General features: G+C 34.3%; 9 protein-coding genes across 9 annotated transcripts; 7 read left to right on the forward strand and 2 right to left on the reverse strand.

The window, feature by feature from the left end:
• Nucleotides 1-218: 218 nt before the first annotated feature.
• On the reverse strand, nt 219-2196 carry BX664DRAFT_381860 (uncharacterized protein). The gene is made up of 3 exons (XM_051549000.1): nt 1419-2196; nt 833-1258; nt 219-738 (listed from the first exon to the last, which is right to left on the reverse strand). Exons 1-3 carry the CDS (start codon nt 2107-2109, stop codon nt 245-247), a joined length of 1611 nt encoding a protein of 536 aa, XP_051404856.1. The 5' UTR covers nt 2110-2196; the 3' UTR covers nt 219-244.
• Nucleotides 2197-2636: 440 nt separating this feature from the next.
• BX664DRAFT_320915 (uncharacterized protein) lies at nt 2637-4514 on the forward strand. The gene is made up of 6 exons (XM_051543195.1): nt 2637-2869; nt 2939-3040; nt 3094-3412; nt 3486-3567; nt 3654-3864; nt 3945-4514. Exons 1-6 carry the CDS (start codon nt 2672-2674, stop codon nt 4458-4460), a joined length of 1428 nt encoding a protein of 475 aa, XP_051404857.1. The 5' UTR covers nt 2637-2671; the 3' UTR covers nt 4461-4514.
• A 700-nt stretch (nt 4515-5214) lies between these two features.
• Nucleotides 5215-7319, forward strand: BX664DRAFT_354728 (uncharacterized protein; the record flags this gene model as incomplete). Its single annotated transcript, XM_051547759.1, has 4 exons — nt 5215-5427; nt 5539-5563; nt 5631-6245; nt 6360-7319. The coding sequence occupies 4 exons, from the start codon at nt 5215-5217 to the stop codon at nt 7232-7234; spliced, it is 1728 nt and encodes a 575-aa protein (XP_051404858.1). The 3' UTR covers nt 7235-7319.
• Nucleotides 7320-9003: 1684 nt separating this feature from the next.
• BX664DRAFT_320917 (uncharacterized protein) lies at nt 9004-9794 on the forward strand. Its single transcript, XM_051543196.1, has one exon. It carries the CDS (start codon nt 9020-9022, stop codon nt 9548-9550), a length of 531 nt encoding a protein of 176 aa, XP_051404859.1. The 5' UTR covers nt 9004-9019; the 3' UTR covers nt 9551-9794.
• Nucleotides 9795-10062: 268 nt separating this feature from the next.
• Nucleotides 10063-11001, forward strand: BX664DRAFT_320919 (uncharacterized protein). Its single transcript, XM_051543197.1, has one exon. The coding sequence runs from the start codon at nt 10137-10139 to the stop codon at nt 10746-10748; it is 612 nt and encodes a 203-aa protein (XP_051404860.1). The 5' UTR covers nt 10063-10136; the 3' UTR covers nt 10749-11001.
• Nucleotides 11002-12599: 1598 nt separating this feature from the next.
• On the forward strand, nt 12600-13919 carry BX664DRAFT_320921 (uncharacterized protein). The gene is made up of 3 exons (XM_051543198.1): nt 12600-12693; nt 12749-12828; nt 13000-13919. The coding sequence occupies exons 2-3, from the start codon at nt 12771-12773 to the stop codon at nt 13671-13673; spliced, it is 732 nt and encodes a 243-aa protein (XP_051404861.1). The 5' UTR covers nt 12600-12693; nt 12749-12770; the 3' UTR covers nt 13674-13919.
• Nucleotides 13920-14164: 245 nt separating this feature from the next.
• On the forward strand, nt 14165-15125 carry BX664DRAFT_320925 (uncharacterized protein). Its single transcript, XM_051543199.1, has one exon. It carries the CDS (start codon nt 14244-14246, stop codon nt 14820-14822), a length of 579 nt encoding a protein of 192 aa, XP_051404862.1. The 5' UTR covers nt 14165-14243; the 3' UTR covers nt 14823-15125.
• Nucleotides 15126-16413: 1288 nt separating this feature from the next.
• On the reverse strand, nt 16414-17219 carry BX664DRAFT_255503 (uncharacterized protein; the record flags this gene model as incomplete). The annotated part of the gene is made up of 3 exons (XM_051540417.1): nt 16414-16580; nt 16654-16943; nt 17032-17219. 3 exons carry the CDS (start codon nt 17217-17219, stop codon nt 16414-16416), a joined length of 645 nt encoding a protein of 214 aa, XP_051404863.1.
• Nucleotides 17220-19846: 2627 nt separating this feature from the next.
• Nucleotides 19847-20400, forward strand: BX664DRAFT_320934 (uncharacterized protein). The gene has a single exon (XM_051543200.1). It carries the CDS (start codon nt 20130-20132, stop codon nt 20343-20345), a length of 216 nt encoding a protein of 71 aa, XP_051404864.1. The 5' UTR covers nt 19847-20129; the 3' UTR covers nt 20346-20400.
• The last annotated feature ends 735 nt before the right edge of the window (nt 20401-21135 follow it).

Below are 21135 nucleotides of genomic sequence, written 5' to 3' on the forward strand. Positions count from 1 at the left end.
ATCTGAATGTATACCATTTATGGAAGAACCTTAGGATTGCATAAGATTTGAATGTTAACTATAATATATTGTTTAGGTTTCTTTTATGATAATTTGACAACAAAGTGTCTCTCTTTTGTCACGGTCTTGTAGTGTATGATGAAAAAAAACAGATGAACGGATGAATGAATGAGTGAATGGTATGATGATGATAAAACAATACACAATAATAATGACATGTACAATAGATATAATCATTATTTATTTATTTATTCAATGAGGATAAAATTGTATAAAGTTGTTGAGTACTTATAGAAGATGAAGGAATAGAACTAGTAGGGGTAGATTGTATAAAATGATTGATATTTGAAGAATGAGGAAGAGATGGAGAATAAACAGGTTGTTGTTGTTGTGGATAAGTTGGGTATAATGATTGTTGATTTGAGTATAATGAAGGATGACTATTAGAATTCGTTATAGATTGAATAGCCGCTTCCAAATGTACGTGTACTAAATCATAAATAGCTGCCAATGTATCCGTATCTAATAATTGAAGAGTATTTGTCAAATCTCCAATACCATGATGTTGAATATTATGTTGTTGTTGTTGGGAAGGAGGAAGAACCAATGGAGGATGACTCAAGATAGGTGAAATTGATGATGATGAAGAAGGAGGAGGAGGTGAAGAAGTATCATTATTTGAATTTAATGCTTTTTTGGTAAGTTTGATAGCATCAGAAAGAGAGATAGAATCATAACCTATATAAATTATATATATATATATATATATATATTTAATGAAGTGTTTTTTTTTATTTATTATATATATATATATTTTTCTTTATTTACTTACGTTCAAATCGTACTGAATCTTGACCTTGATCAAGTATATGTAAATCAATAGTTTGTTTTGTTTCATGACTTGGGTCCATTTCCAATAGTACCTTAACACCTTGTTTGGCCTTTATACTCAAAAGTTGAGAATAGTTTATAATAGATCGATTTTTCATTGCAGATATATCCATATCAATAGAAGCTTCTTCAAATAGTCGTTTGATATTATTGGCGTAATCATAAATAGGTTGGTCCCATACTATAAGATGTACCTTTCCTGTTGTTGTTGTTGTTGTTGTTGTTGATAATAATTGTTTATTAGTTTGATTCATTTCCATTCGTTGTCCATGTTGGTTAAATCGATATTTTTGTTGATAAGAAGTATCACGAGGACCTTCACGTTTTCCACGAGCAATATGAGGTTTTTGTCGACATACTTCCAATTCTATTCATTAATAAAAAAATAAAAAATAAATAAAAAAAATAAATAAAAAGAAAAAAGAAAAAAGAAAAAAGAAAAAAGAAAAAAGAAAAGAAAAAGAAAGAAAAAAAAATGTAGTTAAAAGAATATTTTTTTTTATTTTTTTTTATTTTTATTTACTTACCTAATATATGACCTTTGAATGATTTACCATTTTCAAATTTCACAGCATTTTGACAAGCTTCAAGTTGTTTAAAATGGACAAAACCTCTAGAGTTTTTGATGACTACTTCCATAATAGTACCATATCGAATAAAATGATCATATAAATCTCTATTGGTGACTTGAGAAGGTACATGTCTGACTAACATACGACATTCAGCTATCATATGATTCCAATCAACAGGTTCCAAAACTAATACACGAGCTGTATTATTAGAATGACTTGGTCTCACATCATCATCATCATCATGATTATTATTAATATTATTATTATTATCTCCTATTTCTCTAATATGATGATCTTGGTTTTTTCCAATGCTTATTTTTTTCCTCAATTGGTCATAAGCTTCCACTTCTTCCGTAATACTTCTTTCACGTTTGGTTGGTATTTGTTGATTATTATTTGCTGCGGCATATTGATAATCTACTTTTAACCTTTCTTCTGTATTGATAGGTTTAGTATCAAAACTGTTATTATTATTATTCGGAATATCTTTGGTTTTTTCATTTAGTTTTGAGTCGTCGTCGTTTGAAGGATTGGAAGCAAATAATGCTGAAATAAAAGCATCTACTACAGATGGTGTTGCTCCTTCTTTTGGTTGTTGTTGTTGTTCTTGTTGTTGCTGTTGTTGATTTGAACTTGTTTTCATCATATTTTGGTGAATATATAATATTTACTATAGTGAACAACAACAAAAAAAAAAAACACTACTCCTTATTCTACTTTTTTTAGAGAAGACAGTTTGAAAGAAAATAAAATAAAGAGAAAAAAGAAAAAGAAGAAGTGAGAAAAAAATTTTTTTTTTTTATATTTATTTTTATCTTCTTAGGAGGGAATAAGTTCATCCAATAAGAATAAACCATTATCGTGTTGTTAGAAAATGATTCGTCCTTTTTTTACCTACTAAAGAAAGAAATATATATATATGATGATTTTTATTATCTATTTTTTATTATCTATATTTTTATCATTTGATATTATTCTTTTTCTTTATTTCTTATATATAATAATAATTTTTTTAACAGATAACCCGAATAGACGGACACTATAACAACAAAGATCCTCTTATTTTTTTTTTTCACCGAAGTGCCGGGGGAACATATGAGTTAAAAATTCTACTTTTTGTATCCAATACTGTGTGAATTCCTTTTTTTTTTTCTTTTTTTTCTTTTTTTTCTTTTTTTTTTTTCTTTTCATAATAATAATAAAAAAGAATGCCTCGTTTACCTACAGAAGAAGAAGATAATATAACTGGTTGTTGTGGTTTATCTCGATTCTTTTCTAATAATAATAACAATAAAACATTGATTTCTATTTCTGCTGATGAAGAAAAAAAGTCATTCTCTCCTTATACCTACAGTGCTATTCCCTCTATGGATAACTTGCCTGCATATGAAGATTGTATTTCTAGGGTATGAATATAATAATTATTATTTCTATTTTATTTATTTTATTTTATTTTTATTTTATTTTTAACTTAGGCATTTGAACAATTAGATATGAAACAAGATAATATTTTGGAAAATATTGTGCAAGATGCTTTAACTAAAGTAGATAAGGACCTTCGTACTATTAGTCTTGACGTAAGAATATTTTTATTTATTTATATATAATATTAATAATAACAATATATTAGCTTCATGAACATATGGAAGTAGGTATGAAAGAAAAACACGCTCATGATCTTTTAACTGGATATATGGAAAAACAAGGTTTTAAAATCACTCGACATGCTTATGGTATGGAAACTGCTTTTATGGCTGAATATTCTCGTGGTCAAGGTGGACGTCGTGTAGGTATTTGTTCTGAATATGATGGTTTACCAGGATTAGGTCAAGGTTGTGGTCATAATTTGATTGCTATCAGTGGTCTTGCTGCTGCTATTGGTATTAAAGCTGCTATGGAAAATAATAAAGTAGAAGGAAAAGTTATCTTATTTGGTACTCCTGCTGAAGGTAATTTATCAATCAAATCATATATTATTTTATTTATTTATTTATTTTATTTATTATTTTATTATTCTATTAGAATTATCTATTGGAAAAATTCAACTTGTTAATAAACGTGCTTTTCAAGATAATGTGGACGTTTGTTTAATGCTTCATCCTTCGTAATTATATATATATATATATATTTTTACAAATAAGATGATTAATTTCATTTTTCTTTTATATTTTTTTTTTAAAAAAAAATTAGTGCTGTTGGTGCTCCTTATGCTCAAATGATTGCTGTTCAAGATGTCAAGGTAGAATTCTTTGGTAAACCAACTCATGCAGCTGCTTCTCCTTGGGAAGGTGTTAATGCTTTGGATGCCATGGTTCAATTATGGAATAATATTAGTATGATGAGACAACAACTTATGCCTACTGATCGTGTACATGGTATTGTGACTGATGGTGGTCAAGCGGTAAGAAGGATGAACAATTTTTTTATTTTTATTGTACTCATCATTTTCTCCTTTTCTTTTCCTATTTCTTTCTTTGGTAGCCAAATGTGATTCCTGCTCATACATCAGCCTTCTTCTTTGTACGTACACCAAAATACACTGAATTGAAACGAGTGATGGATAAAATGGAAGGATGTTTTGAAGCAGCAGCCATTGCGACAGGATGTAAGGTAAAATGGACTTGGCGTGAAACTCCTACTAAAGATGTGGTTCAAAACAACATCATGGCCGCTACCTATGGAAAATACATGGAAAAAGCTGGTGTTCAATTCCCACCACGTCAAGCTCAAGAACAAGGTGGTGGTGGTTCTACAGATATGGGTAATGTCAGTTATGTAGTACCTTCTATTCATCCTATGTTTGCAATCCATACAACAGCATCTAATCATACAGTGGAATTCACAAAGGCGGCTAAAACCATTCAAGCTCATCAAGATACTATGCTAGCCTCAAAGTCATTGGCTTTGACTGCTTTACATGTTTATACTAGTGAAAGTTATTACAAGGCTGTCAAGAAAGATTTCAATGATCATGTACCTTTGGATGAACAACATTAGTTTTTTAATATTTATTGAATAAAAAATAAAAAATGTGTCTGATTTAGAACTGCATATAATGAAATTTAACCAATCTAATGTTAGGGGGGGAGAATATTTATGGACGTCGATATTTTGGGGAAGTAACAAAAGGAAAAAAAAAAGAACAAAGTGAAATTAGATAAAAAGTGAGTAGTGATTTCAAAGATAATTGATTCCTATGAATGATTGATGAATGATGATTTTGATAATATAAAAAAAAACAAAGTGGTAAACAGGTTATAATACATGCCGCACGGTGAAAGGGTTGCCGTGTTTGATCATCTTACTGTGAATTACTGAGAATGAAAAAGAAAGCGGATGACCTCACTCGAAGTTTCTCTTTTTGGGTGAAAGCATGATCCATAATTATTATCATTACAAATGTTGAATCCTTCAAATCGTTTTTTCAAGAAGGATGAAAAAAAAAATACGATGAGAATATTTTGATAAAAATGAGAAGATTAGCATTTATTTATCAGTACCTGATGATGATAAAATGATATTTGTTGGAAAAGAGGAGCTTTTTTCTTATTTTTCTAATCACCCTTGAGATATTGGGCAAAATCACGGACTTTAAATGAAGGAGGAGTGGATTTTTTTTTTTAAATAAAGTATTTTGATTTGCTTTGAGTTGATCGTTTCTCTTTTTTTCTTTTTCTTTTTTTTTTCTTTTTACTATTACTCAGTTTTACCTTACCTTTCTCAAAAAAAAAAAAAAAGCAAAAGACGTATAATGGATTCCTCCATTCAGGAGAAAAAATCTGTCAAGATAGCAGTCATAGGTTCAGGTTTGGCCGGGTTATCAGCAGCTTATTTATTAAAGAAAGGGACTCAAGACCAGGAGAATGTTGATATTGATGTTCACCTTTTCGAAAAAAACTGTATGATTGGGATGGATGCTGCTTCTATATCAATTAAATCGGATGATGATGATGTTAGAATTGACGTAAGGACAAAAAGGCAAATGAAAGGAGTTATGATTATCTTTTATATATATAGAGTTCACTCATGAATTGATTCCGCTTTTTTTTTTTTTTTTTTTTTTTTTTTTTTGTAGGTGCCCATGCGGTCGTTCATGTCTGGTAAAAGGGAAAAAAAAATCAGTCGCCGACCTTTACTGTCTAACTAATATAAACATTTATAATTTAGGTTATTATGCTCATCTCATCCGTTTATATAAACATCTTGATATTCCAGTCAAACCAGCAAGTTTCAGTTATGGTTGGTACAGCATAGAATCTCGACATCCAATTAATATGCCGGCACAACACGTTGCTTCATATACCGATAATCGTTCTTATTTGACCTATAGTGGTTCACGAACTGTAGGTCGACTTAATGCTACTTTAAGATCATCATCATCTACCTTATCAACATCTCCTTTAAAATCATCATCGTCATCATCATCAACAACAACAACAACAACTTCATCATTATGGTCATCATCATCATCATCAATATCATCATCAACTTCCATCAAATCTTCTTGGAATACTTGGGTTTACGATTTATTCATGTCATGGTGGATCATGTTAACAGTCGCATTCTCTTATACATGGTTAATGATCATCACTCTATGGCTTCATCATCGTGGTCATCTTCGAAATGAAAAACATCCTATTGCCAATATGACTTTGGGTCAATGGTTCAAACATTATCATATTCATCCTTATTTCGCTCATCAAGTTTTTGTACCTTTGTTTGCCGCTGTATGTACGAATTCCTGGGAAGCCATGTTAAATTATCCTGCCACTGAAGTACTTGGTAAGCATCTTTTTTTTTTTTAAAAAAAATAAAATAAAATAAAAGAAAATCATCATTTCATAAAAAAGAAAAGACAAAAGGCTGACGTATATTTCCTTTTTTGATTTTGTATAGAATATATGGCACTGGGGTTATTCCAAGAATCATATGTAGTAACACAGGGAATACGACAAGTAGTAGACCGACTATCGGAGCCTTTGACAGATATTCACCTTGGTGTACAGATACAATCCATCCAACCCAGCAAATCATCAAGGAAATATATTCTTAAAGATGATCAAGATAAAACGTACGAGTGTGATCATATCATCTTTGCCACTCAAGCCAATCAAGCCTTGACTATGCTACAAACCTATTATCAACATCTTGAACAACAACAAAAAGAAGAAAAGGATACATCACTCGTTTCATTAGAAGCACAAATATCCATGCTCAAACAGTTTAGTTATGATACATCATTGGTCATCAATCATACCGATAGCCGTTTATTACCCAGCGATCGACGACATTGGCGTGCCCTGAATTTTGCTCGAGTGGATCAAAGTATTCAACCTGATCCTATGAATGATAGTCGCTTCATTGTACCTTTTCCTCATGATACCACAATGACTACACATATTCTCAACTGGACTTATTCTCGACTAGGTGATCATACCAAACAACAATCTTCTTCTTATCTTTATTTACAAACAACAAATCCTTGTATCAGTCCTGATCCTAAACATATTTTATCCGCTTCTTGGTTTGAACGAGCTACTGTCACTTTAGCATCCAAACGTGCCATTGAATCAGATCTCTTTCCATTGAAAAAAGGGACTAAAGGCGAAGTCAGTTTAGGTCATTGTCAAGGTACAAATGGTATCTGGTTTGTAGGCTCTTATTGTTGGCGTGGTATTCCTTTATTGGAAGGTTGTGTAGCAAGTGCTGAAAAAGTGGTAGTAGATGGTATTGGTCGTCAAGAAAATATTCAAGTTAAAGTCCCTTGGTAGAATCAAATATCCTTTTTTTTATATATATATAGAATTTTATTGATTACCCTATTTAATAAATTAAAATAATGATGTATTTATTATAGAAGAGATTGATTTCTAGTTTTTGTCAGTAAATCCATTAAATGCAATGATAAATGATTATAATGGTTTATTTTACACTTTGTTCTGTATTAATATGTGTAAATGGGTGCTTGTATTGATACCAATATGCAAAACGAAGGGTCGTGTTTGACTGATATCTTGTCTTGATGGACGGGACATTTGTTGACTACAATTCATGATATCTGTTACATCGTTTTGTCCATTTGTAATAATAAAAAAGGCTGATCTTTATTAAAAGCATAATAATAAATTAAAAAATATATATATCTAAACCAATCCCCGGAGACTTCCCCCAAAAAAAGAGGAAGACTTTGAACTTGATTTGTATTTCCAAATAATAATTCACCAGGATACCATCAATTATTTCCACTAATGTTCAAAGATCTATTCATAGGGTAAAGTAAATCAATATATATACAAACAATGTTGAATAATAATGAGAAAAGTGTCAAATTCAAATGTATCAACTTCCCACCATTGACTTGTCTTTGACTTCACCATCAGTGTACCTATTCTGCCGATCCTGTAGTGTATCCATCTAGTTGAATTTGTTTGGTATCCAATCTATCAATCTTGTCGTAATTCATTCATCTACGCGCATCCAATCCAGTCATATTCTTTTGTATAGTTTATTTCATATCTATCCGGAGTTGATGTCATCATGCGTTCATTTTGTTGCTGCCGTCAAATACATGCCCTGTTGATCTAGTTGTACTTCCATCCTACTGATCCAAGCACACATATTGATCCATGTAGAAGTAAATACATCGTGATAAGGCAAAAAAAAAAAAAAGGAAACTGGTAACCTATATCACAAAAAAAAAAGAAGTTATTGAGAGACGAAAAAAGAAAGTACAGTGCATAAGTTCTGCAAAGTCAGACTATGTAGGAAGGAAGAGGAAGAAAAGATAACTTGCCAAAAACAAAGAGGGAAATATGAGTACACCTTATAGATATTGTCTATTCACTATGAGTCATAATAAAGATCTTAAGAAAAAAACGGTAACAAATTAGTACCTTGTTGATCGTTTTTTGTTTTCTTTTCTAATTTACCTTTACTCCTCTTGAGTGCCTACACAAATGACAGTTAATAACATGCCTAGGTAATAAACAAAAAAGAGGTAAACTAATAAACTAGGGAAAAAAAAAGTGATGGAAAACGAAAAGGAAGGTAAAAAAAAAAAAAAAAAAAAAAGAGAAAAAAAATCACGCATCGTTTTCGCTTTGAGTGTCTACAAACATTACAACTCGGGTCCTGTTCCGTTTCGCTGTGTAACATAGTCTTCAATTTGATGTTGCATTGTTGCCACAAATACAAAACAAAACAAAAAAAAAAAAAAGGTAAAAAAGGTGAGTATAGATGTGAATTACAGGGCATTCTTTTTATTTTTCCTTTCTAGTTATCAACGTTGGCCTTTTTTTTTTTTTTTTTTCTTTGAGAAGCGATGACTTGTACTGAAGGCGAAGGTAGGACGGCGTTGGTTATTACTGGGAGATAAAGGAATCATTATTATCTCCCTTCATATATGCACACTCATCCTTTTTACACTGTTTTCATCCATGGAAGGAAGCGAAGGGCTTAACCATAAGGACGAAACACCAAACAAAAGCGAACTTTTTAATATTGTTCTTGTAGATATCCAAAAAACAGTTGCACAAAAGCAGGTTTGCTGTGAAGAAATGGAGTTTCAGGGAAATGCAGTGGAATATATTACGTTGTCTTATCGATGGGGAGAGCTTGATGAGCAATTTGTACCCGCCACAGATGATTATTACGCCCATATCACCTCGTTTCATTTGGATGACTTTTATGAGCTCTGCAAGCGAATGATGTCCGAACCTGATTTGAAAGATATCAAGTACGTATGGGTGGATGCAATCTGTGTCGATCAAGGCAATGATCAACGTAAAAAGGCCACCATCTATCGGATGAATGACATTTACAAAAGCGCTGCCTATATCGTTGCCGTACCTGACCTACACAAGGCGTCGTTGATCAATTTCAGCAGCTTGAATGAACGAATGGGATATCTAATCGTAAACTATAGCTGGTACCTGTACCATCTTATCTGTGAAGACTTTCAAGAGCTACGTCTACTTGACGATGATTGGAGAAATGAAGTTCTTTCTTCGCGTTACCCCATAAGGGAGCTTGAAGCAACGATGGAGCCTTTTAATACGGCAAGTGGAATGATTTTTGGTAGGATATAAGTTGCTCACCTTACGATCTTTATTATAGCTTTTGTTGTATACTAAAACTACTTACGCCGAAAGGCATGGCTTGCCGTCACTACCCGAACAAGATCCTAAGAACAAGGACGAACAAGACTGGACAGCCCGGTATCAGATGATCACAGAAAAAATGTTGCAACTGGATAGAGAAAATCGAATATTTAATGCCATGCAATACCTACAAGGTTTGTTTTTGGACTGGGCAAATCGAGCATGGGTCATCAGTGAATATAGCATTGCCAAAGAAAAGAACGATGGAAAAATGAAATACTGGTTCATCCATCTCGATTACAAAGATAATTTTTACGGGAAACCTTTTTTTACATTAGATTTTAACCGTGAACGGGACTATACCGATCGCGACTCCCATTGGAGTGCTGCTTTGTCTTCTATCTACTACAATAATGACATACTACATACTGTCAAACGCTCGTTTCTAGACAAGATACTGAGATCTCGCGTCACCAAAAACGAAGATAGGTTCCATGCCATACTACCTTTATCACCAAAGTACAGCAAGATCATAAGATCCAAAGATACCATCTCCAGTTGGAACATAACAGATATGATATCAGTCAGATTAAAGTTGTATGAAATACTAGACACGGAGGACAAGCTTGTTCTTCTTCTATCCAGTCCCAAACAATCACATGCTCGCTTACCCACCTTTGTGTCGGACACTAGCCCGTTTATGATACCTGAATTTGGTACATGTCCCTTTTTTGCAGAAGAGCTCAATTTTGACCTTAATGATCGTTCCGCCGTCCACCTCGAATCCAACCGTCTGAATAGTAACAGTGGGGATTATCAAGGTCCGTCTCTTCTCTTACGGCCGAAAAAGTACTACATACATGAACCCATTGATTTGTTATTACAGGATATGGACGAAGTAAATGAATACAGCAGAGCGATCAAGAAGCTTGGCTTTGAAAGTGTTGATGAGAGTGTCAGGTTTGTTACAATCTCATTACATTGTACTGATGATGATAGCGATATCATTTTACGTCGGGTTAACCGCGATGGTGATATCCTTGAATATGAGCGCAATGCCACCTTGATTCGACTTCTTGGCAACATGGATAAAAACATTTGGATATTATGTTACTTTAATGGAAATGACAAAAGATTATCCCGGAGCTCCCACTACCATAAAGATTATGCCTTTCGCGTTTATTAGATCAACAAAAACTATACTTTGTTGTATTATCATATGGATAGGATAGCAAAAAATATGATGATGGTGATGGTAGTTTTCTAAATATAATCAATAGATAGCTTTAGTAAACCAAGTTAAAGTAGTATCTTTGTTTAGCTTCTCTATTTGGGCAATACAGTGCTCGACTATTTTAAGGAAATAATTTTTCCCCGACTCCCTTTTTTCCTTTTTCTTCCTCTTTCTTCCACTTTTTTTTCATTTTTTTTTTTTTTTTAAATCTACTCCTTCATGAAACATCGACAGCAATATGATTTCAATAGTTTTTTCATAGTCCGTTCGTATGGTGGCTAGTGGCATACTTTTCCATGGTGTTATCTTCGATTACAATAACGACAAACGGACACTAGAATAAAATACAGAAGGGTAATCAAGGCAATATCAAAACAAAGGAGGTAAGCTGATAAGAGGAAATATGCTATTCCAAAGGTGAATAATGCACGCATTGTAATTAACTCTTCTCTTTGTAGTTCATTGATGAGCACTTCCTAATCCAGTCAAAGGCAGCTTCATTCTTGCTGTTATCTCATGGTCTAGGTTTGGCAATGGTTGGTTATTCATGGTACTGGCGAGAATTTTCTTTTACTTTTACTTGGTTTTGAGGTAACAAAGCTGACAAGTGTTTTTTACAATCGTTATGGATATATTAGCAGGTGGAGTCGATGGTGATGTGCTTACTTGATCCCATCTCTTTCTATGTGTTAGGTATATGTCAAACAAACTCTTCTTGGCCCGTCATCAAGAAAAGAAATATGGCATCCATATCAAAATGTGAACCAGTTGTTAGTTAGTACTAGGAAGGAAGGTGTCTACAAGAATATCTGTCCAAGTTATTCCTAACACTTTTTGATTGTAAAGTAGGTAATATACAATTAGATGGATTGGAATCAGAGTACCATTAAAACTGATACATCACATCTTATTTTTATCAAAGATCCCTTCATAGTGTTAGATGACAATATTCAACGACACTGATATGGAAACAACGAAGCGGAAGTATCAATGGGTCAATTTTGGCGACAAAAGGAAGGAAAAGGTGACTATTGGTGGACTTTTGGATCATTATTGGATATCCTCTTCAGGGCGTGGCATCATTACCACATGAAATAGAAACAAAAAGGCAAGTTTAAACAAGGTACAAATGAATGGTTGTCAATAGAAATCTCAATGCACAACAAGCTGGATTAAAGCTCGAAAATGGTGAATGGAATTAGTTCGTAAGTGCGTGGATCAGTGTTATGCATGATTACTGAGAAGATCTTATTTTTTTATTTATATATATTCATTAGGAAAAGCATCAAAATTCAAATAATCCCCAGCATGGCTGCACAGCGTATATTGACCAACCTTACGGTATATATATATATATATATATATATATATATATCAAGTTAGTATGCTTTTGATCTTAGTTTAGTTTTTAGTTTTATGTTGGTTTTGATCATGACTTGGATGAAATAAAGTATGTGGCACTCCTTTGGAGCTATCGGAAACCAAATTTATGTGAATGAAATTTACTTTATTGGTTAGTGTGGAGACGTTCTGACTTGATCATTATGAACGATTGGACAATCAAGAAGTTCAGGGGAACTTTCCTGTTCTGCTCTGCATTACTCTGTTCCTTTTTATTATTATTATTATTCTCGCCATGGGCTGCAATAAAATGAAAATCTTCACATATATTCTTTTACATACCTAGTCATAGTTCTAGCATTATTGAAGGTCATCATCATAGATTAGTATTAGTTGTAGTTTAGCCTCTTTATTTATCAATAAAAATCTGCTTTCGCACCCTTCATGAAACCATGCAATAAACTCTGATATTATCATGAAGTATCCTTATTGCTGGTTTACACGATGGGCTTAGCCCAGATATTTTTGTACTACAAAATGAAGGTAGTGTAAGACAACCTAAAATAAATTACGTATTAACAAATAAAATGGCATAACGATACTTCTTACCTACCTCTGTGTTTCTATGCAACGATGACTCTCATTGGAGATGACAATTCATCAATTTATTATTCTTGTGATGAAGACGAAGGTAAGATAGCCATGTTGACGATAAACAATCAAATGGTTGTTCTTGAAGAGACTGCTAAAAAAAAAAAAAAAAAAAAAAAAAAAAAAAAAAAAAAAAAAAAAAAAAAAAAAAACTTGGTTGCCTACATGTGCACGACACACTCCGCATTATATTAATAGTTGTATCAATTAGAAAAATGTTTCCAAAGTGCAGATGATCGATGTCCGTTCGATATTATTCTAGTAGATATCCAAAAAACGGCGGAAGAAGAGCGTGTTTGCTGTGAAAAAATAAAACTGTTAGGAGCGCAGGCAGTAAACTTTATTGCCTTGTCCTATCGATGGGGAGAGCTTGACGAGCAGGTTACGCCGGTCACAGATGATTATTGTGCCCGCATTATCTCCTTTGATTTGAACGATTTTTTTAGATTATGCTGGCGTATACTTAATGAACCTGATTTGAAAGACATCAAGTACGCATGGGTGGATGCTATCTGTGTCGATCAAGGGAACGATCGACGTAAAAAGGCTACGATTTACCGGATGACGGATATTTACAAGAACGCGACGTATATTGTTGCCGTACCTGATCTACACATGCGGTCATTGATCGCGATCAGGGACTTGAATGCAAGGATGCGTAAACAGATCCAGAAATATAGATGGTATCTTTACCATTTTATCCATGGAAACACCCAAGAGCTGTGTCGACTTGACAATGATTGGAGGAACAAACTGCATAGTGCATCGGATGGCGCACGGCAAGGATATAATGAGAGAATGCAGCTTGGGTGGGTGAGTGAAACAATCGGCGATTGCATAGGGGTTGTTTATTTTTATTTTATTTTATTGACAACCATTCGATAGAGTCTATTGGATTCTGAAGCCAAAAATATCAAGCACTTGAACAATTTATCCAAAAGAGATCCTGAAGACAAGGATGATTGCAACCGAAATACACAAAAACGGATAATCCAATATCAGCAATTCGCACAAAAGCTACTGGAGGATAGTAGACAAGGTCAAGTGATATATGCCATCCATTACCTGCAAGATTTATTTCTGGATTGGGCAAATCGAGCGTGGGTGATCAGTGAATACAGCATTGCCAAAGAAAAGAACGAAGGAAAAATGAAATACTGGTTCATTCACCTCGATAAGGGCAATGATTTTAATGGTGAGCCTTTTTTTACGTTAGATTTTAATCTTACAAAAGAGAACTATCCCTATTTCGACCATCATTGGTGCTCCTTACTCGCTTCCATCTACCACGATACAATCATACGTAATACTGTCAAGCGCCCGTTTCTTGACATGATGATGAGATCTCGAGCCACCAGAAACGAAGATAGGTTCCATGCCATACTACCTTTATCACCAAAATACAGCAAGATCAAAAGATCTAAAGACACTATCTCTGGTTGGAACATATCGGATATGACATCGGTCAGATTGAAGTTGTATGAAATACTAGATATGGAGGACAAGCTTCATCTGCTTCAATTCTGCTCAAGGCAATCATATACCCTGTTACCCACCTTTGCTTCAAACTTTTGCATTACGGATACGATTCCCATTTTTCCTTATAAGGCCTTCAGCACTTCGTTCGAGTTCAACTTTGACTTTAACGACTCTTCCGCTATCCATTTCGAACCCAACCAACTGAATAGCAACAGTAGAGACTATCAAGGTCCGTGTCTTCACCTGCGGCCTAAAAGGTACCATCTGCATGCGCCTTCCAACTCGTTACTGCAGAAACTGTATGATACCAGAATATATGACAGAATACTCATGCAATTGGGCCTTGGAAGTGTTGATGAGTCTTTCAAGTTGGTTACAATTCCATCCTTTTATGTTGGTGATGAGTATCTTGATGGTACGTTTAACCGCACAATAATTCAGCTTCTAGGGAACATGAACAAGAACGTTTGGATACTGTGCTCATTTGACGAGAATGATGAAAGATTGTCTCCGCGACTTCATATCAATAAGAATTACACCTTTCGCGCTTATTAATTAATTAATGTTTGTTCAAGGACTTGGTTGTCTGATTGGATAGATAATAATAAAAGTATGATGATGATGAATATAGTTTGTTAAATAATAGTCAATGGGTAGCTCTAATAAACTAAGCTAGATTAGTATTTCTTTAATTTCTATTTTTGGATTATGCGTGAAGACAAGCGCTTGAATATTTAAAACGAAAGAATTTCTCCTCGACGCCCTTTTCCCTTTTTCTTTCTCTTTTCCACTTTTTTTTTATTTTTTAAATCTACCCTTTGATGAAACTGCGACAGCAATATGATATCAATAGTTTTTTAATAGTCCATTCATATGGTGGTTTGCTAGCATGCTTTCTCATGGTGTTATATTTTCGATCACAATAACGACAAACGTACACTAGAATAGAATACAGAAAGCTAATCCAGAAAAAAAGAAGACACACAAAGGTAAGACATTTATCCCAAGGGTCAATGATTGTACTGATTTTGAAGTTTTTTTTTTTTTTTTTTTTTTTTTTTTCATTTATGATAACAGTCGGGCAGCAAGTGGCTCACGTAAAAGCTCAAGGTATCAAAAAGTGAATATTTGTTTACTATTCTTTGTGTCGACTTTGGAAAAAAAAAAAAAAAGGGAAAGAAGTCTTCTGCAAGGAAATGTACCAATGGGACCACCGAAATCTTTGAAGGTAATACAAGTATGTACGATGTCATATTTCGATCGATTGGAACGCGGGATGATATTTAAACTGATTTTTTTTTTTTGGAGAAAAAAAAGATAGGATATGATCAATGGCAACATTGGACGAAGATTTTTTTTTTGAATGGGAGATATCCTGGTTATCATATTGATGTAACTGGAATGGAAGAGGAACAAAAAAAAGTATCTACAGCAGATTTAGGGCAAGATATGAATGGAACGTGATGATTCACAAGCGAAAAGTCTATTGCACGACAAGGAGGAGGCGATTAATTGGTAAGTGTACAAAAGAACCGTCATCGTGATATCTCACAGAAAGGCTAACATGGCTTTTATGAATGTAGAAAGTACTACTTGATGATCTTCTATGGTTAGTGGACAGAACGGAAAGAAAATGACATCGGTGTATCTTCTGTATGGTGTGTTGTGCCTATCAAATCAGTGTACTTTTGGCTTTAGTTTACTACAGTAGTTTATTTTGTTCTTATATTTAATAAAGAAAATAAAGGTTACATCCATTAAATACAATGATTATGATGATGATAGTTTATTTTACTCTTATACATGAAAATAAAACTTTTATTGGCTAAAAAAAATAAAAAATAAAATATGAACAGAAACAACAATATATATATACAATAAAAAAAGGAACACCAAACGGTCATCATTCAATCATCATCTTCCAAATTCTGTAATTTTCGTTTTTTGATACGAGGAGTCCTTGGTGTGAAAAAAACAAATGGGGATACAGGTGTAGAAGTATCATCCATAGGTTGTATGTGGGTGATGTCCAAAAGCCGTCTGTTCATTTCATATTCATACATCCTTGTTTTTAATTGACAGCACATGGTGGTCATAAAGTTCTACAAGAGCCCCCTCAAAAAAAAGGTCAATACTATCGACTGAATCAATCCATATCATATCTATCTTTTACCTTGAATAAAAAAAGATTGTCAAGTGTAGGTTTCATTTGTGCAAGGTGAGCGGCTTCCTTTGGAATCATCATTGTAGCGAGCAGCGACGACACAAACACATCACCATGTTTTTCCAAGACATAGAGATATCCGATGTGTCCTATCAAAAATAAAAAAAAAAAAAAATGTGAGTCCGCATGATACTCCACATTTTGCATCGATGTCTTTCTTACCAATCCAATCCATTGCCATCAACTTGTCAAATTTGTCACCGTACTTGCTAATCAGAGTAGATAGGATGGTGGCATTGATACGGAGATTCTTGCATTGTTGTTTGAGGACGGTGTTTGCAGATACATTCGACTTCTTCCATTCGTTCGAACACAATTCCAAACGCTCGGTACCGTCAAATTTGATCAGCAAGTCAATCTTTCTACAGTACGCCGCACCCGAATCAATCGCTTGGAAAACTGCTTTGTTCATTTCAATCGCCGGTCTTGTGGAAGAGCAGCCCGTTTCACCACTACCACCAAAAAAAAAAAAAAAAAAAAAGAGAATGAAGATTTGAGTGTATGTTTTAACGGCTTGATTTTATGTATGTATCTATTTACTCTGCCAGTTCAATTTGTGTCCCTTTGAAAAGAATATCCAGTAACGTAGCAAATCGACGATAAAAAGTCATTTCAGACTCATGATCATCTTTCTCCCACAAACCAAAATTTTCGATCCTGAGAAAAAAAAAAAGATGTGTGAGACCGTCGATGAATGGCAAAATAAGGATATCGGTTAGCAAATGCATAATGCTGTTTTTTTTTTCTTTTGCCGGTACTTACACTTGTTCCAACACTGACAGCATTTGGAAGACCTGGGACTGTCTTTGACCTTGTCCAATAAGAGCGGCCTTCATATTCAGTATGTATGCGAGCATGGTATCCGTGTTCTCCATCCCATCACCCAATTCCACGACCTTGTCAAAGATATCAGAGGCTTCCACGCTTAACCCACGTACGGCAATATTGCCAAACTTCGCATCTTCCAATTCCAATTTTAATGACGGTCCTACCCGGTCCATGATGGTTGTCTTGATGGATGGATTTATAAAATTGATGATGCTGGATAACGATAACCTAACAAAAAACAAAGAAGCAGAAAAAAAGAATGAGTGACCGAGAAAAGTCAGAAGTAGATCCATGATCCAATTTTTTATATAAATGAGACATCAACGTACTTGATAAGGCTTTCATCCAAGGTGATTAGTTCTTCTTTTTGAATTGTTTTTGCGGCCAGTGACATCAGCATATTCTTAAGCGTGGTGTTGTTGTCGATCTGTGCCAGTATTTGCTTTTCTTTATCGTCCAAACAACCTCCTGATAGCTGATAGGTTGACAAAAAAAAAAAAAAAAAAAAAAAAAAAACGAAAAGCACCGTGAGCATATAGTGATGAATATGCATAAATACAACCCATCCTTTTTTATAATCATGTTACCTTCTTGTAAGCAGTGGCATGCAGAAATTGTTCTACTGTATCCAAATCTGTTAAGTGGTGACATGACCGATCTTGATGGTATTTGTGTTCATAGTGAGCAGGTTGGCCTACTGAATGAGTTTGGTGTTCTTCTTGAGGTTGATCTTCTGAGCGCGACTGACGTTCTCCCTGCGGCTGGTGATGGTGTTCTTGTTCAAGACGAGGAGCTTCTGAATGAGATTGGTTTTCTTTTTGAGGTTGGTCTTCTGAGCGAGATTGGTGTTCTTGTTTATCCTGGTGGCATTCTTGTGGAGGCTGCTCACATTCTAAAGCCTTGCTGAGAAGGTTCGTTGCGGAAGATGACGCTATACCCAAGGTTTTGACTGCATCCTTTTGAAATACCATTTTTGTATGTACCTATGTGTTGCAAAGAAGCCAAATATATATATATATATATGTATCAGTGTCAAGTTCGCCAGTAAACTATAACTCTAGTATAACTAACGACATACCAATTCATCCACCGAAGCCTTGATCAATTTCCATTTCGTCACATCGAACTTCAGTTGACTAAATCAAAAAAAAAAAGCTATGAATATCCTTGGTTGACAAGACACAATAACTTACCTGCTCAATATAAGACCAGTTTTGTTGCAGTTTTTTATTTCAAGGGCAAATCGCCGTTTCCAAATCGCATACAATTCACTAGCGTCCTTATCGCAGGAATCCAGAGACCAATATGGGATATCGTCCAAATGTTGCACAACAAACCTATTGAATGATGGGGTGGGTATGTTGCGAACAAACTCACATAATTCTAACAATAATTGTGGGGAAAATAAGGATGATAAGAGTCTAAAACAATGAAACTTCGTTTCTTTATATAAATAAAACGAATTTACCTTTGTGTCCGAGATAGACCATGATTATTTGATATGTTATCAAAAAAAGATAAAAAAAAGTTGAGATTTGAAGACGCCAAGGCGCTCCAATGCAATTGACATTTTTATTCGCCGACATGTGACGCAATCTAGCTTTTTGCTGTCGCTTTTTTTTTAGTCTTTCTTTTTCTCTTTTTTTTGTCTTGTATTGTGTGGACTTGACAGTATGCTGAAGTGTGTAGGCGACCCAAGTGAGGTGGTAAAGTTCATATAACGATATTATCGCGATATGGGTTACTACTGTTAGCGCATGTTGGACCAAGGTACGTAGGAAAACATCTGTAAAGGTAAGCACATTATTTTATTACTTTGAACGACTGTATACGAACCAATCTCTTGTTTTTATTTTATTCTGAGCAAAAACTCAACTATAGGTACAACGAACTGGGCTTCACCATCATCTTAGTCTGACAAGGGAATCTACAGGTCTGCATTGCATGGACTTGATAGTATGCTGAAGTATGTAGGCGACCCAAGTGAGGTGGTAAAGTTCATATAACGATATTATCGCGATATGGGTTACTACTGTTAGCGTATGTTGGAACAAGATGCTTGGTGGTGGCATGCTGGACAAATCCCTAGAGGTAAGCACATTATTTTATTACTTTGGACGACTGTATACTAACCAATCCCTTGTTTTTATTTTATTTCGAACAAAAACTCAACTATATGTACAACGAACTGGGCTTCACCATCATTTTAGTCTGACAAGGGAATCTACAGGTCTGCATTGCATGGACTTGATAGTATGCTGAAGTGTGTAGGCGACCCAAGTGAGGTGGTAAAGTTCATATAACGATATTATCGCGATATGGGTTACTACTGTTAGCGCATGTTGGACCAAGGTACGTAGGAAAACATCTGTAAAGGTAAGCACATTATTTTATTACTTTGAACGACTGTATACGAACCAATCTCTTGTTTTTATTTTATTCTGAGCAAAAACTCAACTATAGGTACAACGAACTGGGCTTCACCATCATCTTAGTCTGACAAGGGAATCTACAGGTCTGCATTGCATGGACTTGATAGTATGCTGAAGTATGTAGGCGACCCAAGTGAGGTGGTAAAGTTCATATAACGATATTATCGCGATATGGGTTACTACTGTTAGCGTATGTTGGAACAAGATGCTTGGTGGTGGCATGCTGGACAAATCCCTAGAGTAAGTCAAAAGTTGAACAGCTATTTGTGTGTCATTTTTGCGAATGATATCTTCTGCATTTGTTATTTAGGTAAGTCAAACTCTCCTCTTTTTTTTTTCTTTTCTTTCTTTCTTTGTCATTGGCCTTTGCAGTAATTGATGTTTTTAGGATCTCTATTAAAGATATTCAAGAAGCGTGCGCACTTTCCTTCTTCAATGATGATACTGTACTCAAACATTGTGACGCATGCTTTGGCCGAAAATATTACGAAACAGTCTGTATATAGCGAAATGAAACGACAAGTGATGTGGGATCAAGTTAACGACTCGAATCCAGACATTGATTTGATGGTAGTGATAGATATATTTCTCTAGTCAGTGTTAATGTTATTGTATTGAAAATAAATTATATTTGTATTGCCTATTTTTATTATTATTATTATTATTATTATGATGATGATAATGGTTTGTTTTACACTTGTTTCTGTATTCATATACATAAGGGTGTGTTTATACAATATACAAACGGAACGCCCAAAGAGCATTAACAGCTCGGAACCTTCTCGTTTGAAATGTGTAACACACTGTTGATGGTGTATTGGTGCGACAAACACACGCACAAAAAAAAAAGATGAGTTATGTGGCACGCTTTTTTCTTCTCGTCTTCAACCACTTTAGAAAAAATGATCCTGTAAATAAACGATTTATCCTGTGAATACAGGCTATACACGAAATATCCTGTAAAAATCCTGCAAATACAGGATGAAGTACACGATTTATCCCGTAAAAATCCCGTACACGATTTATCCATGATAAATCCGGTAAAAATCCTGGAAAATTTACAGTATCTATCCTGTATTTCCACGATCCCAGATGAAATCCTGAATATCCAGGATAAATCCTGAGTTAACCTACACGATATATCCTGTAATTACAGGATCCCAGATAAAATCTGGTATATACAGAATGCATCATTGAGTTGACATACGGGATACAGCTTGTAATTCCAGAATCTAGTAAATAAAGAACTACCACGAATAATTACTAAATAACTAACTAATATACAGGGAGGAGATTATAAAAATGATTTATTATATAATAAAAAAAAACAGTTGCTAATACACTACAAAAAAATAATAAAACAAAAAGGGACTACACTAAACCA

The sequence above is a fragment of the Halteromyces radiatus genome, assembly GCF_025201355.1.
Source record: "Halteromyces radiatus strain CBS 162.75 chromosome Unknown BX664scaffold_1, whole genome shotgun sequence".
NCBI classification, from domain to species: Eukaryota; Fungi; Mucoromycota; class Mucoromycetes; order Mucorales; family Cunninghamellaceae; genus Halteromyces; species Halteromyces radiatus.

Bases quoted from the DNA above. Each gene is read 5' to 3' on its own strand.
- BX664DRAFT_320919 (XM_051543197.1), top strand. From the start codon at position 10,137: ATGATATCAGTCAGATTAAAGTTGTATGAAATACTAGACACGGAGGAC.
- BX664DRAFT_320925 (XM_051543199.1), top strand. From the start codon at position 14,244: ATGACATCGGTCAGATTGAAGTTGTATGAAATACTAGATATGGAGGAC.
- BX664DRAFT_320915 (XM_051543195.1), top strand. From the start codon at position 2,672: ATGCCTCGTTTACCTACAGAAGAAGAAGATAATATAACTGGTTGTTGT. The intron at 2,870-2,938 runs GTATGAATATAA...TTTTTAACTTAG, and splicing joins ATGAAGATTGTATTTCTAGG to GCATTTGAACAATTAGATAT. The intron at 3,568-3,653 runs GTAATTATATAT...AAAAAAAATTAG, and splicing joins TGTTTAATGCTTCATCCTTC to TGCTGTTGGTGCTCCTTATG.
- BX664DRAFT_381860 (XM_051549000.1), bottom strand. From the start codon at position 2,109: ATGATGAAAACAAGTTCAAATCAACAACAGCAACAACAAGAACAACAA. The intron at 1,259-1,418 runs GTAAGTAAATAA...ATTAATGAATAG, and splicing joins ATTCAAAGGTCATATATTAG to AATTGGAAGTATGTCGACAA. The intron at 739-832 runs GTAAGTAAATAA...TAATTTATATAG, and splicing joins AGATTCAGTACGATTTGAAC to GTTATGATTCTATCTCTCTT.
- BX664DRAFT_320934 (XM_051543200.1), top strand. From the start codon at position 20,130: ATGTTTTTAGGATCTCTATTAAAGATATTCAAGAAGCGTGCGCACTTT.
- BX664DRAFT_320921 (XM_051543198.1), top strand. From the start codon at position 12,771: ATGACTCTCATTGGAGATGACAATTCATCAATTTATTATTCTTGTGAT. The intron at 12,829-12,999 runs GTAAGATAGCCA...TGTATCAATTAG, and splicing joins TTCTTGTGATGAAGACGAAG to AAAAATGTTTCCAAAGTGCA.
- BX664DRAFT_320917 (XM_051543196.1), top strand. From the start codon at position 9,020: ATGGAGTTTCAGGGAAATGCAGTGGAATATATTACGTTGTCTTATCGA.